Genomic DNA, 18,418 nt, shown 5'->3' on the forward strand with positions numbered 1-18,418 from the left:
TATTTACAGGTAACCTAACAAATTAACATTTAATATTTCCATTGATAGAAATTGATTATGAATTAATTAATTAAGTAAAATTGATCATGACTAAAAGTGAATCGAATTAATGTAAAGTGGTTTATTTTTACATGTATTCACATAAGAATAAAAGTTATTTGAACAATAAATTCAAGATTAAAAATCAATTTTGTAGGGAAAGGCTCTAAATTATAACTTCAAGATTGAATCAATTTTAAAGGTAAAATCAATTCTACTTGAAAACATGTCAAAACTAATTATAGACATGGTTGAATCAATTTATACCGCTAATGTGGAACAAAACAAACATTGGTCATTTTTAAAAGGTGAATAATATAATATCTTAGAGTTTTGTTGAGTGTGATACCCAACCTTCAATCATTTCATGCCAATTATATTTAATTACTTAACTGAATTTAAATTTTAAATTAATTTTATAGAGTATTGATTTATAACAAAACTATAATAGGGTGTCAAATAATTTTAATTATTAAAAAGGTTAATTAAGAATAAAATTTCAAATATTTATAAGGACCATTTACTTAATTAACCCTTATTAAAATCGTGTCAATGTTAAAAAAATGATGTTATTTTGACACTAAACTTGATGTCAAACACAAACGTATCTTATTGTTCACCACATGAACAATACTTCTTTCCGGGGCAATTTGTGACACAAATACAACATTGTGTCATTAACTAATTTGACTAGTTCATTAACCATGAAAATCTATTTCATTAACTATTTTATTATCACATATGTCATTAACTCTTTTAACTACTTTATTAACCACAAAATTAGAAGTCATTGACCACTTATTTTACTTTTTTTTTTTTGAAGGAGACCACTTATTTTACCTAATTTTATGTATTTCTCACGGTATAAATCTATGTACATCTTGACAAATACTTTGTCTAAATAAGATAAGTGATGATCAATGGAAAAAACAAGTGAACTCTTACATCAAATAATGAAAAAACAAGTCAACTCTTACATCAAATAATGACTTCATATTGTTTGTTTGTTTTGTCTTGTTGTGTGTGTTCGGCACGAAAAAGTATTAAATACTCAACAATCCCCTTTCATCTTCACTCACTCACTCTCTTCTTCTTCTTCTTTACCATAATAGTGATAAATAGCAAATAGCAATAACTCCTTCAACATGTATACAAACTTCAACATCACATTCTCCACCACGCCTGATATGCAGCAGCACAACCACCTCGGTGAATACGAGTCGGTCCCACAGCTCAACTCTGGTGGTGGTGGTGGTGGAAATTATAATAGCTGTAGCAGCGGGTGCACTAGCTACTTGGGGTCGCCGGACCGATTGATGCAGAGGAGCATTAGTAGCCACTCTCTGCAAAAGAATGATGTGCCACACCACCGCCCTTTTTCTACTTTGTTTGCTGAATTGCTTGATCAAGAAAATGGTCCGGTGCGGCGAGTTTACAGTACTGGTGATCTTGATCAGGTTACTCTCCGTTTACAATATCATCTTCCTCTAAAATCCACTTTTTTATATAATAATGACAATAATAGCCATCTCATCAGCTAGACATCCCTTTGTAGAGGCGTAGATTCGAACCCAGGACCGTCCAATAATTTTTATACTACTTTGCCAAAAAAAAAAAGAACTATAATTTTTCACTAACATATGTTGAATCTAATGCAAGTAGGGATGGGAATAGGCCAGGCCGGCCTACAGTTGCCTATGGCCTAGCGTACGACATGCCAGGCCAGACCAAACTTTTTTCTTAAATAGAGAAGACTTTGACTTTTTTAGAAGCTTATTTAGCTTAAAAGACCAAGCCACAGATCATTCAAAAAGCCTTTTAGGCCGACCTATTTAAATAAATATGAATAATATTATTTATTATTATATTATATTTTGTACTTTGAATTAAAATAAAAATTCGTTAACATTTTTAGTAATTTAAGCTTATTAGTATACATTAATTTTTTTTGCATATTTAAATGTATTATTATAAACTAGAATTGAAATATGGTACAACATATAGTCAACTTCTCTAAAAACTCACGTTGATTATCAAAAGAGAGTTTAATTTAATTGATATATTAGTTCGCTAGTTTATTTAAACTTAAATCACATTACTTATTTAAAGATGTTCAGATGAAATAAACTTTTAAACAGGTTAGCAGGCCGTATCAGGCTTTCAGAAGGCCAGACTCAAGCCTAAAAAGTAAGCTTATGAAAGGCCGCACGCCAGGCTTAGGCCTTCAAACAAATTGGCAGGCCAGGCTCAGGTCTTGCAAAGCCTAGCTCGGCCTAGCCTATTCCCACCCCTAAATCCAAGGGTTTGGACTCCTCAGATATTAGGAACACGTTTAAATTCCAAGTTGGAGAGTCATTTTTCATTTATGTAGGTTAAGAAAGTAATAGCCACGATTTTAACCTCCATATTAACAAAATCCGGAGAGTTAAAATCATTGTGTGTATTTTCATTTATTCATTCCCCATTTCATCATCGCTTTTTTTTGTGTGTAATTTATATTCCAATTTTGTAGACAAGAATTAGATGGAATTTTCTTTCTTCTTAAACAACTAGGAAGGATTTGTTGCAATATTTCACAAGTGTGAGGAGAAAATTGCAAAAAAGAAGTGTGAAACATCGTCTACAATTTTATCGCCGACGGTTAAAGACGTTGAATTTAGAAATGAAATTCACTTTTTTGTCTCTCTAATTTGTGTTGATATTTCAAATTTTTCAAATCGTGCAATGCGACTTCAATTTTTTTTTTTTAGGAAAATGCGACCTCAATTGTTGTGCATAGTCTACTAGTAGGGCAGAGATTATAGAATATTAGATATATGCAAGTTATATTTTTTCCATTGAAAAAAATAAACTCATATTTTTTTTTAGAGGAGTGGAGGAGTTAACAAAAGATGAAAGGGACATCTTAATACATACCGTTCCAAACTGATCTTATAAGTATCTTTAGACCTCATTTTACATCTTATTTTATCTATATCACTTTCTATTGTAATCAAAAAAATCTATATCACTTTTTATGGTATCAAGTTCTCTTTCTTCTTTCTTTTTCAAGTTGTATACATGTATATGAGACGTCTCTTAGAAATCATGGTTGGGTCTAACACAACCCCACAAAACTGGCTTGTGAGGTGAGGATTGCCCCCACTTATAAACACATTGTCATACCATCTCATATCCGATGTAGGACTCTTAACAATGTCCACCAAACATTTTCTTTAATGGAGTAATGGACACCCTGGAAGAAAATAAAAGACATTTATAGAACAATAATTTTATATCTTAAACGAAACAATTATGTTTTATGAACACGCAATTGCCTACATCTTATATCATTGAGTGTGGACATCGGTCTCAAGGAGAGAAAAAAACATTTTAAAACCCAAAAATCATATAAATAATATGTATCCAGATCTCTGTCAAAAAAACTGTTTTCTATTTGAAACATTTAACTCTATGTGTTTTCTATTTGAAACATTTAATTCGTTTGCAAGAGATTATGTTAACTCTATGTGTGTGATGTTTCATGTCGGGGGCAAACTTTAGCTTACAAAAAAAATATACTAGCGTTTAGTCTATTGCCTTTATTATCTTTTGTGACAATTTTTGAGACAATTTTGTTGTTCTCATTTTTTATTAGTAAAAAATAATAGAAAAAAAATTAAAGAAAGAGAATAAGAACCAGGGGCGGATGCTTGTGCATGAAAGGGGTAGCTATGGCTACCTCAAAAAAACTAAAATTATTGAATAAGTAGGTATATTTTTATATATAGCTATCCCTAATTATATATTTTTGGCTACCCCAAGTTTAATTTTATGTGGAATAAATTTTTGTCTGGCTTAGGTTACTTTCATTTTAGATTACTTGATTTTGTCTCCCACAAACTAAAGGATTAACACCTAAACAAAAAGTATTATTTTTTGATACAATCTTCTATATTTTTTTTTTGGTACAATATGTTGTTGTTGTTTTGGTATAATTCATTCTTGTTGCGTTAAGTGTATTTTTTGAAGTACATTTTGTATAAGTAATAGTTATTGTGATTTTTTTTATTGGTTAAATTTACTATTGGTTTTAAATAAAAAAAATTATATGTGGCCACCTTATAAAATATTGCTAGCTTTGCCGTTGATAAGAACATAATGTAAGTATAAAAGAAAGATTTTTTTTCTTTTAAAAAAATTAACACAATGATTGTACAAATATCATTTTTCAAAATTTAACGTTGTTTTTGTTTTAATATATGTTCTCCGTATGTAAAGAGAGTTAATGGAATGCAACAATATCATCATCAATCAGATAGTCCTTTGTTAACGGAGAGTAACATGATCATAGAAGAAATGAGCAGAGCAGCCAGTCCTTACAGCCCAGAGGAAAAGAAGGTGAGGATTGAGAGATATAGAAGCAAGAGAAATCAGAGGAACTACAATAAGAAAATTAAGGTTAATTTTGTCTTTCTTTTATTAATAATAATTTGCCTCATTTTAATACATACATTTTAGTTTGTCTCTATATAGTCTACTCCGATATTTATTAAAAAAAAAAAGACTACTCCAATATTGTTTTAAAACTTAAATAGTATATGGTCCGGCGAGACCTCTAAGTTATGGTTCAACTACTTTAAACAATTTAAGCTGGAACAAAACTGTGATTGAATTGTTCAAATAGCCGAATCGTAGACAATTATGGTTGGACTTGGTTTTTAAAACATTGGTTTATTGATCCACTTATAAAAAACTTGAGTTGGAAAGGCTAAGTTTTTCCCAAAACAAATCACATATACTATCCAAGTATGCCATTTTTTTTAGATGAAAGAAAGAAATTAACTAATAAGAAATGCACCTAATGTTTTGTTTGCGAGTTTGGAGGGGAAAGGAAGGAAGGAAGGACATTGGGGGTGAGAAATACGGAAGCCCTTAGTATGGTCCTTCATTTTAAAGGTCCACCCATACTCCCCTCAAAATGACCTTCAATTGCAGGTTTCATGAAGAAAAATTGTTTCATGGTCCCACACACTAAAAAATCTTTTTTTAATGTGCAACATTGGATATGACTTTTGCACCCTTCTACAGAATCCTAAAATCCCCAAGTATAGAACCATCATTTTACTCCTCCCCGTCTTCTCTGTTCATCCCTACTACTGTCTTCTTCTTCTATCTAATTTTCACCTTCACCACCCACACCCCTCCATTTAACCCATAAACTTCTAGATCAAAGAACTTCTAGATCCCTAAGTAAAGACATTGTTGGAGAGTGAGCTCATAACAAACAATATGTTGCCGTAAAAATAGGAAAAAGAACTGTGTAGTACTACAACAAACAAACAAACAACCACACCAAAAAGCAACAAATAAACTACCACCACAATATAACAGGAAAAAGAACTAGTAACATCACACGATATCAATTAATATCATCTTCATGTTCCTAAATTTCTTGGATGCAGACGGGTCCCAAACTCTATAAACGCGTGGCCATATTCAAATTAATTAGTTCTCAAGCTTTCTTTGTAGATTAGACTCACTTTTATTTACATTCTTATCAGACTTGTCGATAAGTAGTAGTATAAAAAAACATTTATCAGACTTGTCAATAAGTAGTAGTATAAAAAAACATAAGAAGAAAAGGAAAAAACAATGAAGGTACCACAAAGAGAGAGAAAGAGAGGAGGAAAATGATTTTGCACTAAGATATTTTTGTGTTATAAGAGAGGGCATAAAAGTAATATCCACTGTTACACTTATATTTTTTATTTTGTTGTGTGGGACCATGAAACAAATTTTGTTTTTGTGAAACTTGCTATTGAAAGTCATTTTAAGGGGACCATGAGTGGACCTTTAAAATGAAGAACCATATTAGGGGCTTCCGAGAAATACAGGGAAAACTTGATATATTTTTCATATTTTTTTAGAGAGTATAAGCTAATTTTTATGATTAATATATTTTTAATTTTAAGAATATTATAACAACATGGATTATATTTGAAGAATTCATATAAACTCTCCAAAACCTTCATCCAATACAATTTTTTAGTTCTCCAAATAATGAGGGTTTTATATTTTGAAAAAAAATAAAGCCCTCAAAGTTATCTCTTCCAATGTCTTCTATTTCTTCCACTTACTCCTTCATTTTTTCCAAACCCTCCCTTCCTTTTATCTCCAAACTCGCAAACAAAACCTAAGGGAAACTCCAATGAATGGAGAAAATTTTGTGAAGAGGATAACAGCTCTTGATAAATATCATTGCTAAAATCACATCTAAGATTGAAAGTAAATGGAAACAGTAAAAAGTTGGACAAACCCTAGTTTTTTCAAAAATAAACTGAAGTGGTAATACTTTCAATAATCAAAATGATATGAAGAATGAAAATTAGAATTGGCTCTTGATTTTATTCTTTTGATTTTTTGCATGGTAGAGTCTTGCAGGCCACACAGAAAATATCAAATTGTAACTATAATTTTGGTGTGACACTTTGTGGATTGCAACATCAATTTGTGATATGAGAATCATAAAAATTATCTCACATTTGTCTTATTATACGAGAATCATAAACTAAGCAATTATGAGTGATCCAATAATGTACAGTAACAAATCTTAGTTTGTTTTTATTATGAAAATATATAATCTTAGTTTTGTTTTCTTTTGGGAATCAGTATGTTTGTAGGAAGACATTGGCAGACAGTAGGCCACGTATTAGAGGGAGATTTGCTAAGAATGATGAAATTGTAATGAATCCACCAAATCAATGGAGCCATATTAATAATGATGGAGAGGAATTAGAAGATGAGGAAGAAGAGAATTGGGACAGTTTATTTGATACATTGGTTCCTACTCCAAATCTTGCTCATGACGAGTCTCCCCATAATTCCTCATATAGTGTCTTGTATTAAAAAAATTGCATGCTTATTTAATTAAGTATAAATTTGGATTGACAGAGAGTTTGACAAAATTACAGAGACATTGTAATTTTGTAAAGTTCTAACGTATATTTAACAAATTACAATGGTTCATCGTGATAATGTCAATTTCTAAAAAATTCAAACATGCATTAATTTGTTCTCTTTCGCTTTTTAAGCATCTTGGTTCATTGTGATCAAAGTAGGTAATATAAATGTAAATATATAGTTTATTTTAATCATGGATGTGACCATGTGCAAACTTAGACTTTCAGTCTTAGGAGAAATATTTTAGTGCCTTTACATTGTGTTGTTTGATAAAAAGCTTAACAAGCTGTACTTGAGGTTTGATTCCTATGTATTAAAATTATATTATATATGTTCTTTTGTTGGTTAATGATTATGTTTTTATATAAAAAAAAGAATGAAGAAATATTATTAAAAAAGAAGAATTGAAAAGGACAAGAGATGTGAGGAGGAGATGAAATATTTTAGTGGCAATCACTTTCGGTAGTACCTATTACCTATCACTTCTTTACAGTGAAATTTAGGGAAAAAAAAAAAGTGGAGTGCTCTGAAATTGTCTTTAAGCTCGGAAATAAAGGCTTTTCACTTAAAAGAAGAAGAGAAGATTTACATTAACAAATGTTTAGCTTGTATTTTTAAGATATAATTTTCTTTTATTTCAATTAAATTACTAATGCTCTGAAAAGGACAAATATAGTAAAAAAGCGTGTAAGTTGTGGGGCATGGCACAAGCCAAGAAGTGCTTGGTAGGCTTGAGCCAACATTTCCGTGTAGCATTTAAGCCAAGATACAAAATGAAGTTTTTTAGTGAAGATGCTTGTTATTTTAATGTCAAATATGATGTAGTATAATGTATGTTTGGATTGACGACAAAATAAGTAAAATATGGCGGCATTGCAATATTATGAAGCTCTAAAATATAGTTTTTGAAGTTTGCTCACTTTGGGTGCTCAATTTCTCATCCAACGATTGTGTGCATATTTGGAGGTGCGACCGGAGCATAGTATTTAGTTGCTAAGTATTTGTTGTACCCCCTCAAAAAAAAAAAGTATTTGTAGTACTATGAATGCATTTCGATCAACAAGCTTTTGATATTTTACAACACTTATTAGTAGAGGTTGTGTATTTTTGTTGAAAAAGCAGAAACGTTAGTGTGCTAGCACGTGTTAATGTTAGTGTTACTAGGAAGTTTTGTGTGGTCATAAGATTTAGACACTGACATTTAAGTACACACTCAAAACAATGTGTTTTGTACAATGATTATATGTATATTTTATGTGTATGCGCTCAAATATATTTTATTTGGAGTTGGGATGTATTGAGATAAAACTTTTAACCTTTTATTATTCGACAAACTTAACTCCATTTACTTTAACCATTAAATTAGTCTTATATTATGTGGAGATGGGTAGCTCACTTGGTTGAACTAATGGAGTAAAATTTCACCGTTCGAATTCTAATAAGAGAGAAAATACTAGTATAACAACTAATATGCTTCTTTCAACAACAAAAAAACTAACATAATAACATTTTTTTACTTTGAGAAACATAATAACATTTGTCACTAAAAAAATAAATCTAATATTATGTTGAGGCAACTATGAGATAGACATAAATAATTCAAAACATTAAGGGTTTATTTGATTCCCTTCTATAAGACTGTTTTTAGTTTTTAAAATTTAAAATTAGAAAACTTGTTGATAATCCAATTTTACAAAAGTGTTTTTAAAAATGGTTTTCTATTTATTGGTTTTTAAAAGGGACAAACTAAAACAGGATAAATAGGTTTTGGTTTTCAATTTTAAGTTTTGGTTTTGGAAAGAAGAAAAACACATGAAAAATGTATTTCATCAACGACAATTTTATAAATAGGTTTTGGTTTTCTATTTATTTGGGGTGGGTTACTTGTACTCATGCTCGTATCCATAACACATATTTTTATCCTCTATAGGTATTTTGTGCAAGTAGCAAATAAGATTGGGTGTAATTATCATCCTTGATCATCATTAATTAATTAGAGAATCGAGCACATTAGGTAAACAAGTTGTGAAATTGAGGCTTAATTATGGATGGTGATGTTTTTTTATTCATGTTGCTCCTAATGCTAAAGGCTATAGAGTAGTTTTCTACTTTCTATTTCTAGTGTACAAGGTGGGGGAGAAAACAGCTCAACTCATCTTTTGTCATCCGGCGGTGTGTTAGCCACCATGTTTATGTGCGGCATTTTAATATCTTAAATCGCAAACATGGACAAAAGTGAAAACCCAATTATTGTTTGTCTTTTGTTTGCTTAGTCATGATTTTAGTTTTAATTTTTTTTTCTTTAAATAAGTAAAACTTTAAATAGTTTTCGTATCATTGAGATGCAACAACGTTAAAATTCATAGAGAGAGAGATTGTTGTCCATTTCGATCCCACAAGATTAGAGGAATTAATATTTGCAGTTGTGTGCAGAAGATACCCAATTTATAAAAATAGAAAACAAAAAATCTCTCATTGTGTATGTTCAGGAGAATTTGAGAAGCTTTTATTTACATTTTTAGTCATCTAAATTTGAATTTGTGAACTCTAATATGACTTTAAATTGTTTAACCTAATAAAAAAACATTTTAAAAGTGTAATATGTATATACCACTAGGATCTAGAGGAAATTGGTGCTCGTAGTGTGTAAGTGTGGTAAATCTTAGGTTGTTATTTTGATTTTTATTGATAAAAATTAGTATAAATATGAATTTAGTATGTATACAACCGTAAATATTCTTAACACCGTCAATAAATTAGAGATGTCATATCATATATGTAACACACCGTTTTCCCAACGTAAAAAAAAAAATCATAATTAAAAATCAGAGTATTTCACTTTAAACGGAATGCTACACTTCTTAAAAATTCATAAACTGAATAAATAACAATTTATTCTTCAAAATCATTAAACATAAGTAATTCAAAACTTCGCAGCGGAATTAGTTCATTCAACATAAAAAGTCTTTGGCACGCAGGCCTTATTATAAAAGTCTCATAAATCATAATCATCAGTGTTCATCAAAGCTTCATAAAATAATACGCAAAGGAATAAAAAACAATTCATAAATCTCATCCCGTTACGTATCAGAGCACCTAAAGACACTGTGAGAGATAGCCACCCACGACTGCAGCTAACCTTGATTACCTGCAAGTTACCCATACGAAGAGCAACATTTCCAAGCAGAGGGGTGGGATTTCTCAAAGAGTAATATTAAACATATAAATCATATAAAGTACATTCAACAACTTAAACATCTTATAATTCATTAATCATATCTAATAACTTAAACTTCCTTAACTAGTGTCATTATTCTTCCTACATTAGTCATATACTTCATCGATAACCTCAATTATTAATCATAAAACATCATCACATGTCATCAAATAATAGTCACTGTTTTATCTTGGTTTTCGGGTGTCAAACATTGATTACGTTTGAACCTTTTTAACCTTTGATATCTTATTTTTTCTTGGGAAGGGAAAGAATAAGCAAAACCCTTGAGAATCGAGGTCCGGGAGTAGTTTTCGCTACGGGAAGGTGTTAGGCACCCATAACGACTATAGTATCCTATAGGAACCGTCTTTACTTTCTACGCGCGCGCTTTATTTTTAAATGCTATTTGAAAAAATGGTATTTACACCTAAGAGTTTACTAAGTGAAGAATTGGAGGGAGAAGAAGATGTTTGAATTTTTATTTTATTTGAATTGAAGGAATATTGGTTCCTTGCCTACGTACCCTTTTAAGGGATCAAATCCACCGTAGTTCTCTTCCAAAAATGTTTTTGTTTTTGTTGGTTGATTTTAAGTTTGAAAATGGGATTTTGAAGAATAGAAAGAGGCCTCAAGGGCATGAGATTTAGAAAAGAGTGAGGTGGAATTAGTTATTTTGCAAAAGAAGTCTAAGTATGATTAAAATTCATTAAAATTTTTATTTAAGAAAAAAAAGGGAAATACAATGGGATTTTGATCCCAAGGTTTATTTAGAAAAATATTTGAGTGATGTTGTTCATATTTTTTGGAAAAGGGAATTTTTCTAAGTATCGCGATTCCTAAGCATACATCTAAAAATACATTCCCTAAACATACATCTAAGGCATGCATACCCTAAACATACATCTAAAATATCTATGTGATGTGTGTGCATGTGTCGGTGCTTGTGTCGGTGTACATCATTAGAGTCCATTGTCCTTTACATCATTTGCCTAAATACAAACTACTTCCCTTGTGAGAACTTAATCTCACATAAAAATGAATTAAAGCCAAAATAAAATGCAATAGAAAAGAAGTGGAGAATGAGGTGAAGATGATGAGGGATGCTTATGAAACAATGAACAAAGTGGTTAGTAATAATAGGCATAGGATGATAGAAAGATAGGCAAAGAAATATTGAACAAAGAATAGCAAAAATAACAAGAATAAAGTGTCAAAATGCACTAAAATTTACCATAGCTTCTCAATGTGCATATGACTTATAGTCCTCATATCATGACAATTTTCTAAAGGGGTTTTATTACAATCAATAATATGAGGATTATGAGAACACATTCAAATCAAGAATCATGATATATCTTAGACATATTTGGCATTTTATTTTCACAAACAATTATTTGTATGACTTGTAACACAAGAAACCAATGCCAATGCTATGCATCACAAACAGTACCAAATACACTAAACTAAGGACAAACATATCACAAAACTCATCCATCGAGTATCAATTATCATGAGACAAAACATTGGAACTTAAACCATGCAAAAAACTTCTCCAACATTGACAAAAAGCACCAAAAGAACACAAGGAGATTTACCTATATTTTTACTCATTTTCTATCATGTAAAATCATCACAAACCTCACGAATACATCAAAAACATATAGGAATTGTTTTTAGTAATTTTCACGAAGTTTTGACAAGAATAGAAGACATTAAACTAACAAGAAACAAAAATATTTTCCCACATTTCCCAAGTCAAAATTAACATGTAAAAATATTCAAGAACAATTAAAAAAATAACAAGAAAAGTCTTAATAAATTTTTCTAAGAATTTTTTGACCTAAAATCAGATACACAGGGGTTCAGATAGCAACACACCAGGTGTACATAGCAAGAAACCCAAAACAGACGAAGAATACAAGCCCAAACCCAAACCTGCATGGATCCTGGATCACAAGGAAGATTATGGAGCGTTGGATTGATCCAAACGGATCAAAACCTAGATCCTACGGCTAAGGATGAATATAAGTTGGACCAAGAATGAACCGGACCGGTTCAGGGGTCTATAAAACCCCAAACCTACCGGTCCAATTCATTTTCTACGTTCACTTCTCTCTCTTCTCTCATTCTAGTGAGAGAAACTCTCACTTCTCTCTTCTCCTCTGATCGTCTTCTCCGACGAACACAACGGAGGAGGTGCGGTGGCTCGCCGGTGGCGCCGCCGCACCTGAGTACTTTTTCTGGAAATTCTTACACCGTTGTGTTCGTCTGAGACTCCTCTTTATGATTCTGGAACTGTTTTTTTGAAACGAGGCTTAGATATGAGCAGATCTACGCTTGAATCTTACGGTTTCTAGGTTTTCAAATCTTTTTCGAAACTTCTTGAAACGAAACCCTAATCTATTCTATTTTCTACACTGATTATGGATATGAATTTAGATTTCGCAAATAAACGGTGAATCTCCATGGATTACATTTTTAGGGTTTCGGTTTCAATCTTTTTCGAATCTTTTCAAAGTTCTTTGAAAGAACAAGTCTGAGAACTTGTTGATCTGCTTCGATTCACCGTTTATTTGTATTTGTGGACCTTTGTTGAGCTTTTGCGATGAAAAACGAAGAAGTTTTGGTGATTACCTGGTTTTGATCGGAGATTCGAACGAAGAGATCCTTGAGAATGCTTCAGATCCTTCTGGTAAGTGCTTGAACGAAAAATAAATCGGTTATTCTCTTCTTCTTCTTTATTGGTTCAAAATTTGCTTCGATTCTCTCTTCTTCTCACCTCTCTGAACTGTGATCGCACAAATTCGTTGAATTTGTGCTTGAATTGCAGTTGCTTCAGTTCAATGATGAAGATTCAAGTTCGAATCTCTGAGAACTGCAATGAATTGGCTTCAATTCGATTCAATTTCTTGTTCTGGAAACTTAGGGTTTGATGAATTGGGGATGAATTTCTGGGTTTCTTTTGTTTTTGATCGTAACTGCCAAGAGAGAGAATGTGTGATTCTGTTTCTGTGATTGTAATGAGTTGGCATTGAATTCATGGTGATTGTGATGATTGGATCCTTTTATAGCTTGACATGTGTATTTGATAGCCAATGGGTGCTTGCCACGTTGAATTGGACACTGGACTTGACTTTGGACCAATCTGCAAATTATGAAAACCTAAAGGACTAATCTGCAAATAACAAAATTAAAAGGACTAATCTGCAATTAAGTGAAAGGACTAAAAAATGAAAACTTGCAAAATTTTGAGGACTGAAACGAAAAGGGACTAATCTGTAATTTTAGAAAAAGGCCTAAAAAAACAAATTTAATACCAAAAGGACTTATATGCAATTTTCAAAACTTTGAAGGACTAAAATGAAAAAAAATAATAAAATTGGAATAAAATTGGTAAAATAAAAAACGTAAAGTGAAACGATTAAAAAACACAAAAAGGACTAAAATGAACCAATTACATAAATGAGGTACTTCAAAGTAGCCTCTTTCTGTCAAAATTTTGTGTGAAATGACCAAAATGCCCCTAGAGACTAAACTGACTCAAAATGTCTCAGATGCAATTTTTGAAATGGATTTTGGCATGGAATTAAAGCAAAGATTTACAAATCAACTGAAAAGACTCAGAGACAATTTTCTAAAGATCAAAAGGGTTTTAACACTGGAAATGACTAAAATGCCCCTAGGGGCTAAACTGACTCAAAATGACTTCAAATGTAGTTTTTTGGAATGGATTTTGACATGGAATTGAAATAAAGATTTATACAACCAGATTGAAAAGACTCAAACAATTTTCAAGGACTAAAATGAGTTTGAATGCAGGAAATGACTAAAATACCCTTTTTCATTAATTTTGCAAACAATATTGAAATAAAATGCAGAGAAATATGCAATTGATCAGAGACAAATTCAAATGACTTGAAATGCAAGAAAAATGTTTTTGGATGACTTGAAATGCAAGAAAACATAGACAAATACACTGTTGAAAAGATTTTTAAAGCTAAATTGAGAGATGAAGCAGGGTAAAATATCAGTGGTAACAATAGCAAGTTGGCAATTCTTCAAGAGTAATAGACATATATTCAAGATAGAAGAAATATTTTGAATAAGTATTTTTAGGTTCAAAATTAGGGTATAACAGTCACAAACACATTATCATAATCATATAACATCTTATCAAAAATCACAACATCTAACATCAATAATAATCATAAGCATCAACATCTAACATCAATAATATTCATGAGCAAAACATAGTATTTATCGAAAACATCTTCATAATCAAGTTCATAATCAACTTCATAAACAAACATCATCATTAAATCATAATCATCGAATCACAATCACACTTCATAATCAAACCTCACTTAACTCGACAATGCGACTCAACTCGACTATGCAACTCTTAACATCTCAAATCATCTTAGCATCTTGACAACTTAACAACTTGACACTCGACAACTTCACATCTTAAATCATCTTAAAAACCTCTTGATATGCAAATGCATTTGGTACCAATACAGAGCATCAAGCTCCCAACCAACTTATATGAGCGTAAATAGGCTCTTCAGGGCATCAAGCCCCCAACATAGTGAGCAAAAGCTCCAGGGCATCAAGCCCTCACCCATCGTGTGAATGACTAAGCATTCCAGGCATCAAGCCCCCAACCAACGTATATGAGTATGCAATGGACTCAACTTTCTACAACTTAGACAACTTCATGAACATCTCTCATAATTCCATTAATGTGGACAACCTCTTAGATATTTACGACTTAAATCGACTTATACATCTTCACTAAGATTCAGCAGCAACAAACAGCAACAATTGCAGCATATAATAGTGCTTGAATATCATATCATCAATATGAAATGAATCATATCAACTTAACATCATAGAACATCATAATATTATGTATCATACAATACTCACATAATGTATTCCAACATATCAACAACAATAACCACATATAAATTAATCAATTACATTCATATCAAAGTCCAAAACATTTTTCAACAGCAAATCAAGTTTGATCAATGAGACATAAGCCAAATACTCATAAAACACCTCAACTAAATCCTTAATACTTAAGTTGAAGTTGGGAAACCAACCATAAGTTTTTGGACTAACTTAGGATTAGTTATGCTAAGTTTTCTGAAGACTCACTTGGACTATTTTCATCATAACTCAAAATCTACATATAATTTTCTAGTCACTCCAAATCCATTAGAAAGCTAACTCAAATGTCTACAACTTTCATGTTTACACCAAAAGCTAAATCAACACGGAAACGGGTGAAAAAGACACAAGAACATAAAAATCGAAGTTCTGACAGCACGCAACGAAAGCACAACAAGCAGTCACCCATGAGGGGCTGCGTTGCTGCGCTCAAGCGTGGAAAGCTGCGCCTAGGCGTGGGAAGGCAGTAGCCAGTGACCTGCGCAACAACTCTGTGCAGTCCTGGTTTTTCCCGGTTTTACCGTTTCGTCCGTAAAAACCTAACTGTTACCCCGATTCCAATTTCGTTTTCGCCTACGCGTTCTATTTGACAAATCCTATCATATTCTACAAAAAAAAAATCATATTTTTAAATCTCCAAAACAGCTTATACTAGAATCACTTATTTCTCAAAAACACTTAAAATCACTTTTTCTCAGAATCTCAACTTTTCATCCATTCTCATGTTTCTAACCATCAAACTACTTCTAATAACATTCCTATAGGATATCTAAGGTCTGTTCATGATTCTCTCATCAATTCTACGGTTCTTTAACATCTAATCATCAAAATCGCTCGTAAACCCTAATCCTCTTAATCTCACAAACTCTCCCCAACTTGTTAGATGTAATCTAATGATTTAACAACTTAATATTAATGCAAGATAGTCTCACCCTCACCTTAGATTATTTTTCTGAATTCCAACGGCTGCGTTCTTCGTTCATAGGGTTCTCACTTTCTGAGTTCTCATCTTTCTCCTCTTTCTCCAAAAAGCGGTTTAACATAAAAACTCTTTCTAACCTAAGCTTCCTTATTTATAATACTAATCACTCTTCCTAAATTTATTTAGGCCCAATAACTTATTCTTCTTTCTATTCTAACCCCCAAATCCACTCACACTAATAATCCTCATATTCTAATAAATAATATTTCTCTACTAAATATATAATAATAACACTAATTAACAAATATATATCTTTAACAATTAACATATATATTATGCTAGTAAATACCAACATATAACATAACAAAATATCACTCAACAAAATATATTAACTAAATTATAAAAAGACATCTAATCTCAACAAATCATATATCCCTCATATACATCATATAAATATATAAATATATTCTAAAACTAATTAAAATAATTAAATAAAATGGAGGGTGTTACGATATGAGTTCAACTTTTTTCCGATGAAAGAATTGTTTGACTTAAATTTTAGGCTTAATACATCTCCCGATCCCTTAACTTATTTTATTTTCTCAGTTTGATCCTTTAACTATAAAGTGTGTCAATTTGGTCTCATAAGTCTTCTGCCGTTATCTACTTTGGTCCTCGCAATTAGTTTTTTGATGTCTAATATTTTTAATATAATTATAACAGTTTGATTGCAGGTCCATAGTATATTACAGTGAACCACCCATATCTAATTATTTTTTTTTTACTTCTCTTTTTCTCCTCCCCTGTTCTTCCTCTTGATCTTAATTATCTTCAACATTGTTCATATAAAACCCAGAAAATTTCTTCATCACAATTAGCAACAACATCAACCTTTTCATAACCATAATCACCCATATCTCAATTTCAACAACAACAATGTCTTCTACAACAACAATAACACCAACAGCAACCTCAACATCATAATCTTCATCAATCACTTTCTTATCTTCCATATTCATCAATAAACCAGTTCACACACTTTCCTTCTCTTCCTTCCACCTTTCTTCATAGTCCAGCTTTACAACAATTGCACAATACAATCACGCATAAAAATTGTAATAGTGGAGCTCCAAAATTCTACCCCATACTCAATTCTAAAACCTTCAAATTCTAAGAATGGGGGTGAAATTTAAGAAGACCTTAATTCCTAAATCTATTTTGACCATTAACCGAATCCCTAATTCCTAAATCTACCTTCTATCTTCTTCCTTCTTCAAATTCGAGTTCCAACTTAAGAGAGAAAAAAATCAATTTTGAGGTTGTTGTTGTTGAAGTTTATGGGTTCGATTCTGTTATATCTGAAATGTTTTTTTTGTGTTTTCGAGAGTTTCGGGATTTTTGGGGTTTTTGGGCGAGTGTAATTCCAACTTCTCTTAGGGGAGGGGAGTGTAATTTTTTAATAGTAACCGATGATAATATTTTATATTTTAATTGCATGTTATCCATAAAATCCAACATTTTACAACCTTAATGAGTTGTTCTTATTTCTACTAGTTTCATAAATTGTAGTCATTATTATTAGCCAGATCAATCAATTCTTTAATTGTTTTCAAAATACATATTAGCGTTAATTAAGTAAACTATCCTTCCCTCAAAAAAAAAAATAAATTAAGTAAACCATCCTTATAAATATTTAGAATTTCATTTACGGTCTCTACAAAATAAAACCATATTTTTTAGTTTTTGAAAATTTTCCGTCAACATTTTTAGTTTTTGTAAAAAATTTCATCAAATTTTTTAGTTCTTGTAAAATTTTCTATCAATAATTTTAGTCATTGTAAAGAATTTTGGTCAATATTTTTAGTCCGTAAAATGCTAAAGAAAATGTCACATAGACTAAAAAGTACACTTTTATTTTTTAGAGACTAAAAATAAAATTCTGAATATTTATATGGACCATTTGTCTAATTAACACCACAAATTATTTCCAGTATAATATTTTTTATACTGGAAATAAAAAATAAAAAATAAAAGAGTAATTTGGATGATGGTTTTCCAATTTTGAGGAGGCGGCATTCCCACATTCGAAATTCGAAACAGCAAAAAACTGAAAAACTCCAACGCTCCAAACATTCCAAAAAGGCAAAAAATTCGCAACAAAACCATCCGCTAAATTTCTTTCGCCACGTCATCGATCCGCTCCAAGTTAAATCTCACATCTCAACCGTACCTTATTCTCCCATCAACGGTCCACAAGCCATAACAAAAACTCACACGGATCGACCCATTCACCTCAATCCCAAAACACCCCCTATAAATAACAACCACACTATTCAATCTTC

At 31.4% G+C, this 18,418-nt stretch overlaps 1 protein-coding gene across 2 annotated transcripts; it reads left to right on the forward strand.

Moving 5' to 3' along the window:
* The first annotated feature begins 1,062 nt into the window (after nucleotides 1-1,062).
* Nucleotides 1,063-7,330, forward strand: LOC146930528 (uncharacterized). Of its 2 annotated transcripts, none has more exons than XM_085702030.1 (3): nucleotides 1,063-1,496; nucleotides 4,300-4,479; nucleotides 6,691-7,330. In XM_085702030.1, the coding sequence occupies exons 1-3, from the start codon at nucleotides 1,185-1,187 to the stop codon at nucleotides 6,925-6,927; spliced, it is 729 nt and encodes a 242-aa protein (XP_085558156.1). In that variant the 5' UTR covers nucleotides 1,063-1,184; the 3' UTR covers nucleotides 6,928-7,330. The 2 variants fall into 2 exon arrangements, with proteins under 2 accessions (XP_085558156.1, XP_085558157.1); XM_085702031.1 differs by having other exon boundaries at nucleotides 1,112-1,496; nucleotides 4,300-4,419.
* Nucleotides 7,331-18,418: the final 11,088 nt, after the last annotated feature.

Source organism: Medicago sativa, chromosome 4 (genome assembly GCF_051527215.1).
Source record: "Medicago sativa cultivar Bolivia chromosome 4, Bolivia_mono, whole genome shotgun sequence".
NCBI lineage: Eukaryota > Viridiplantae > Streptophyta > Magnoliopsida > Fabales > Fabaceae > Medicago > Medicago sativa.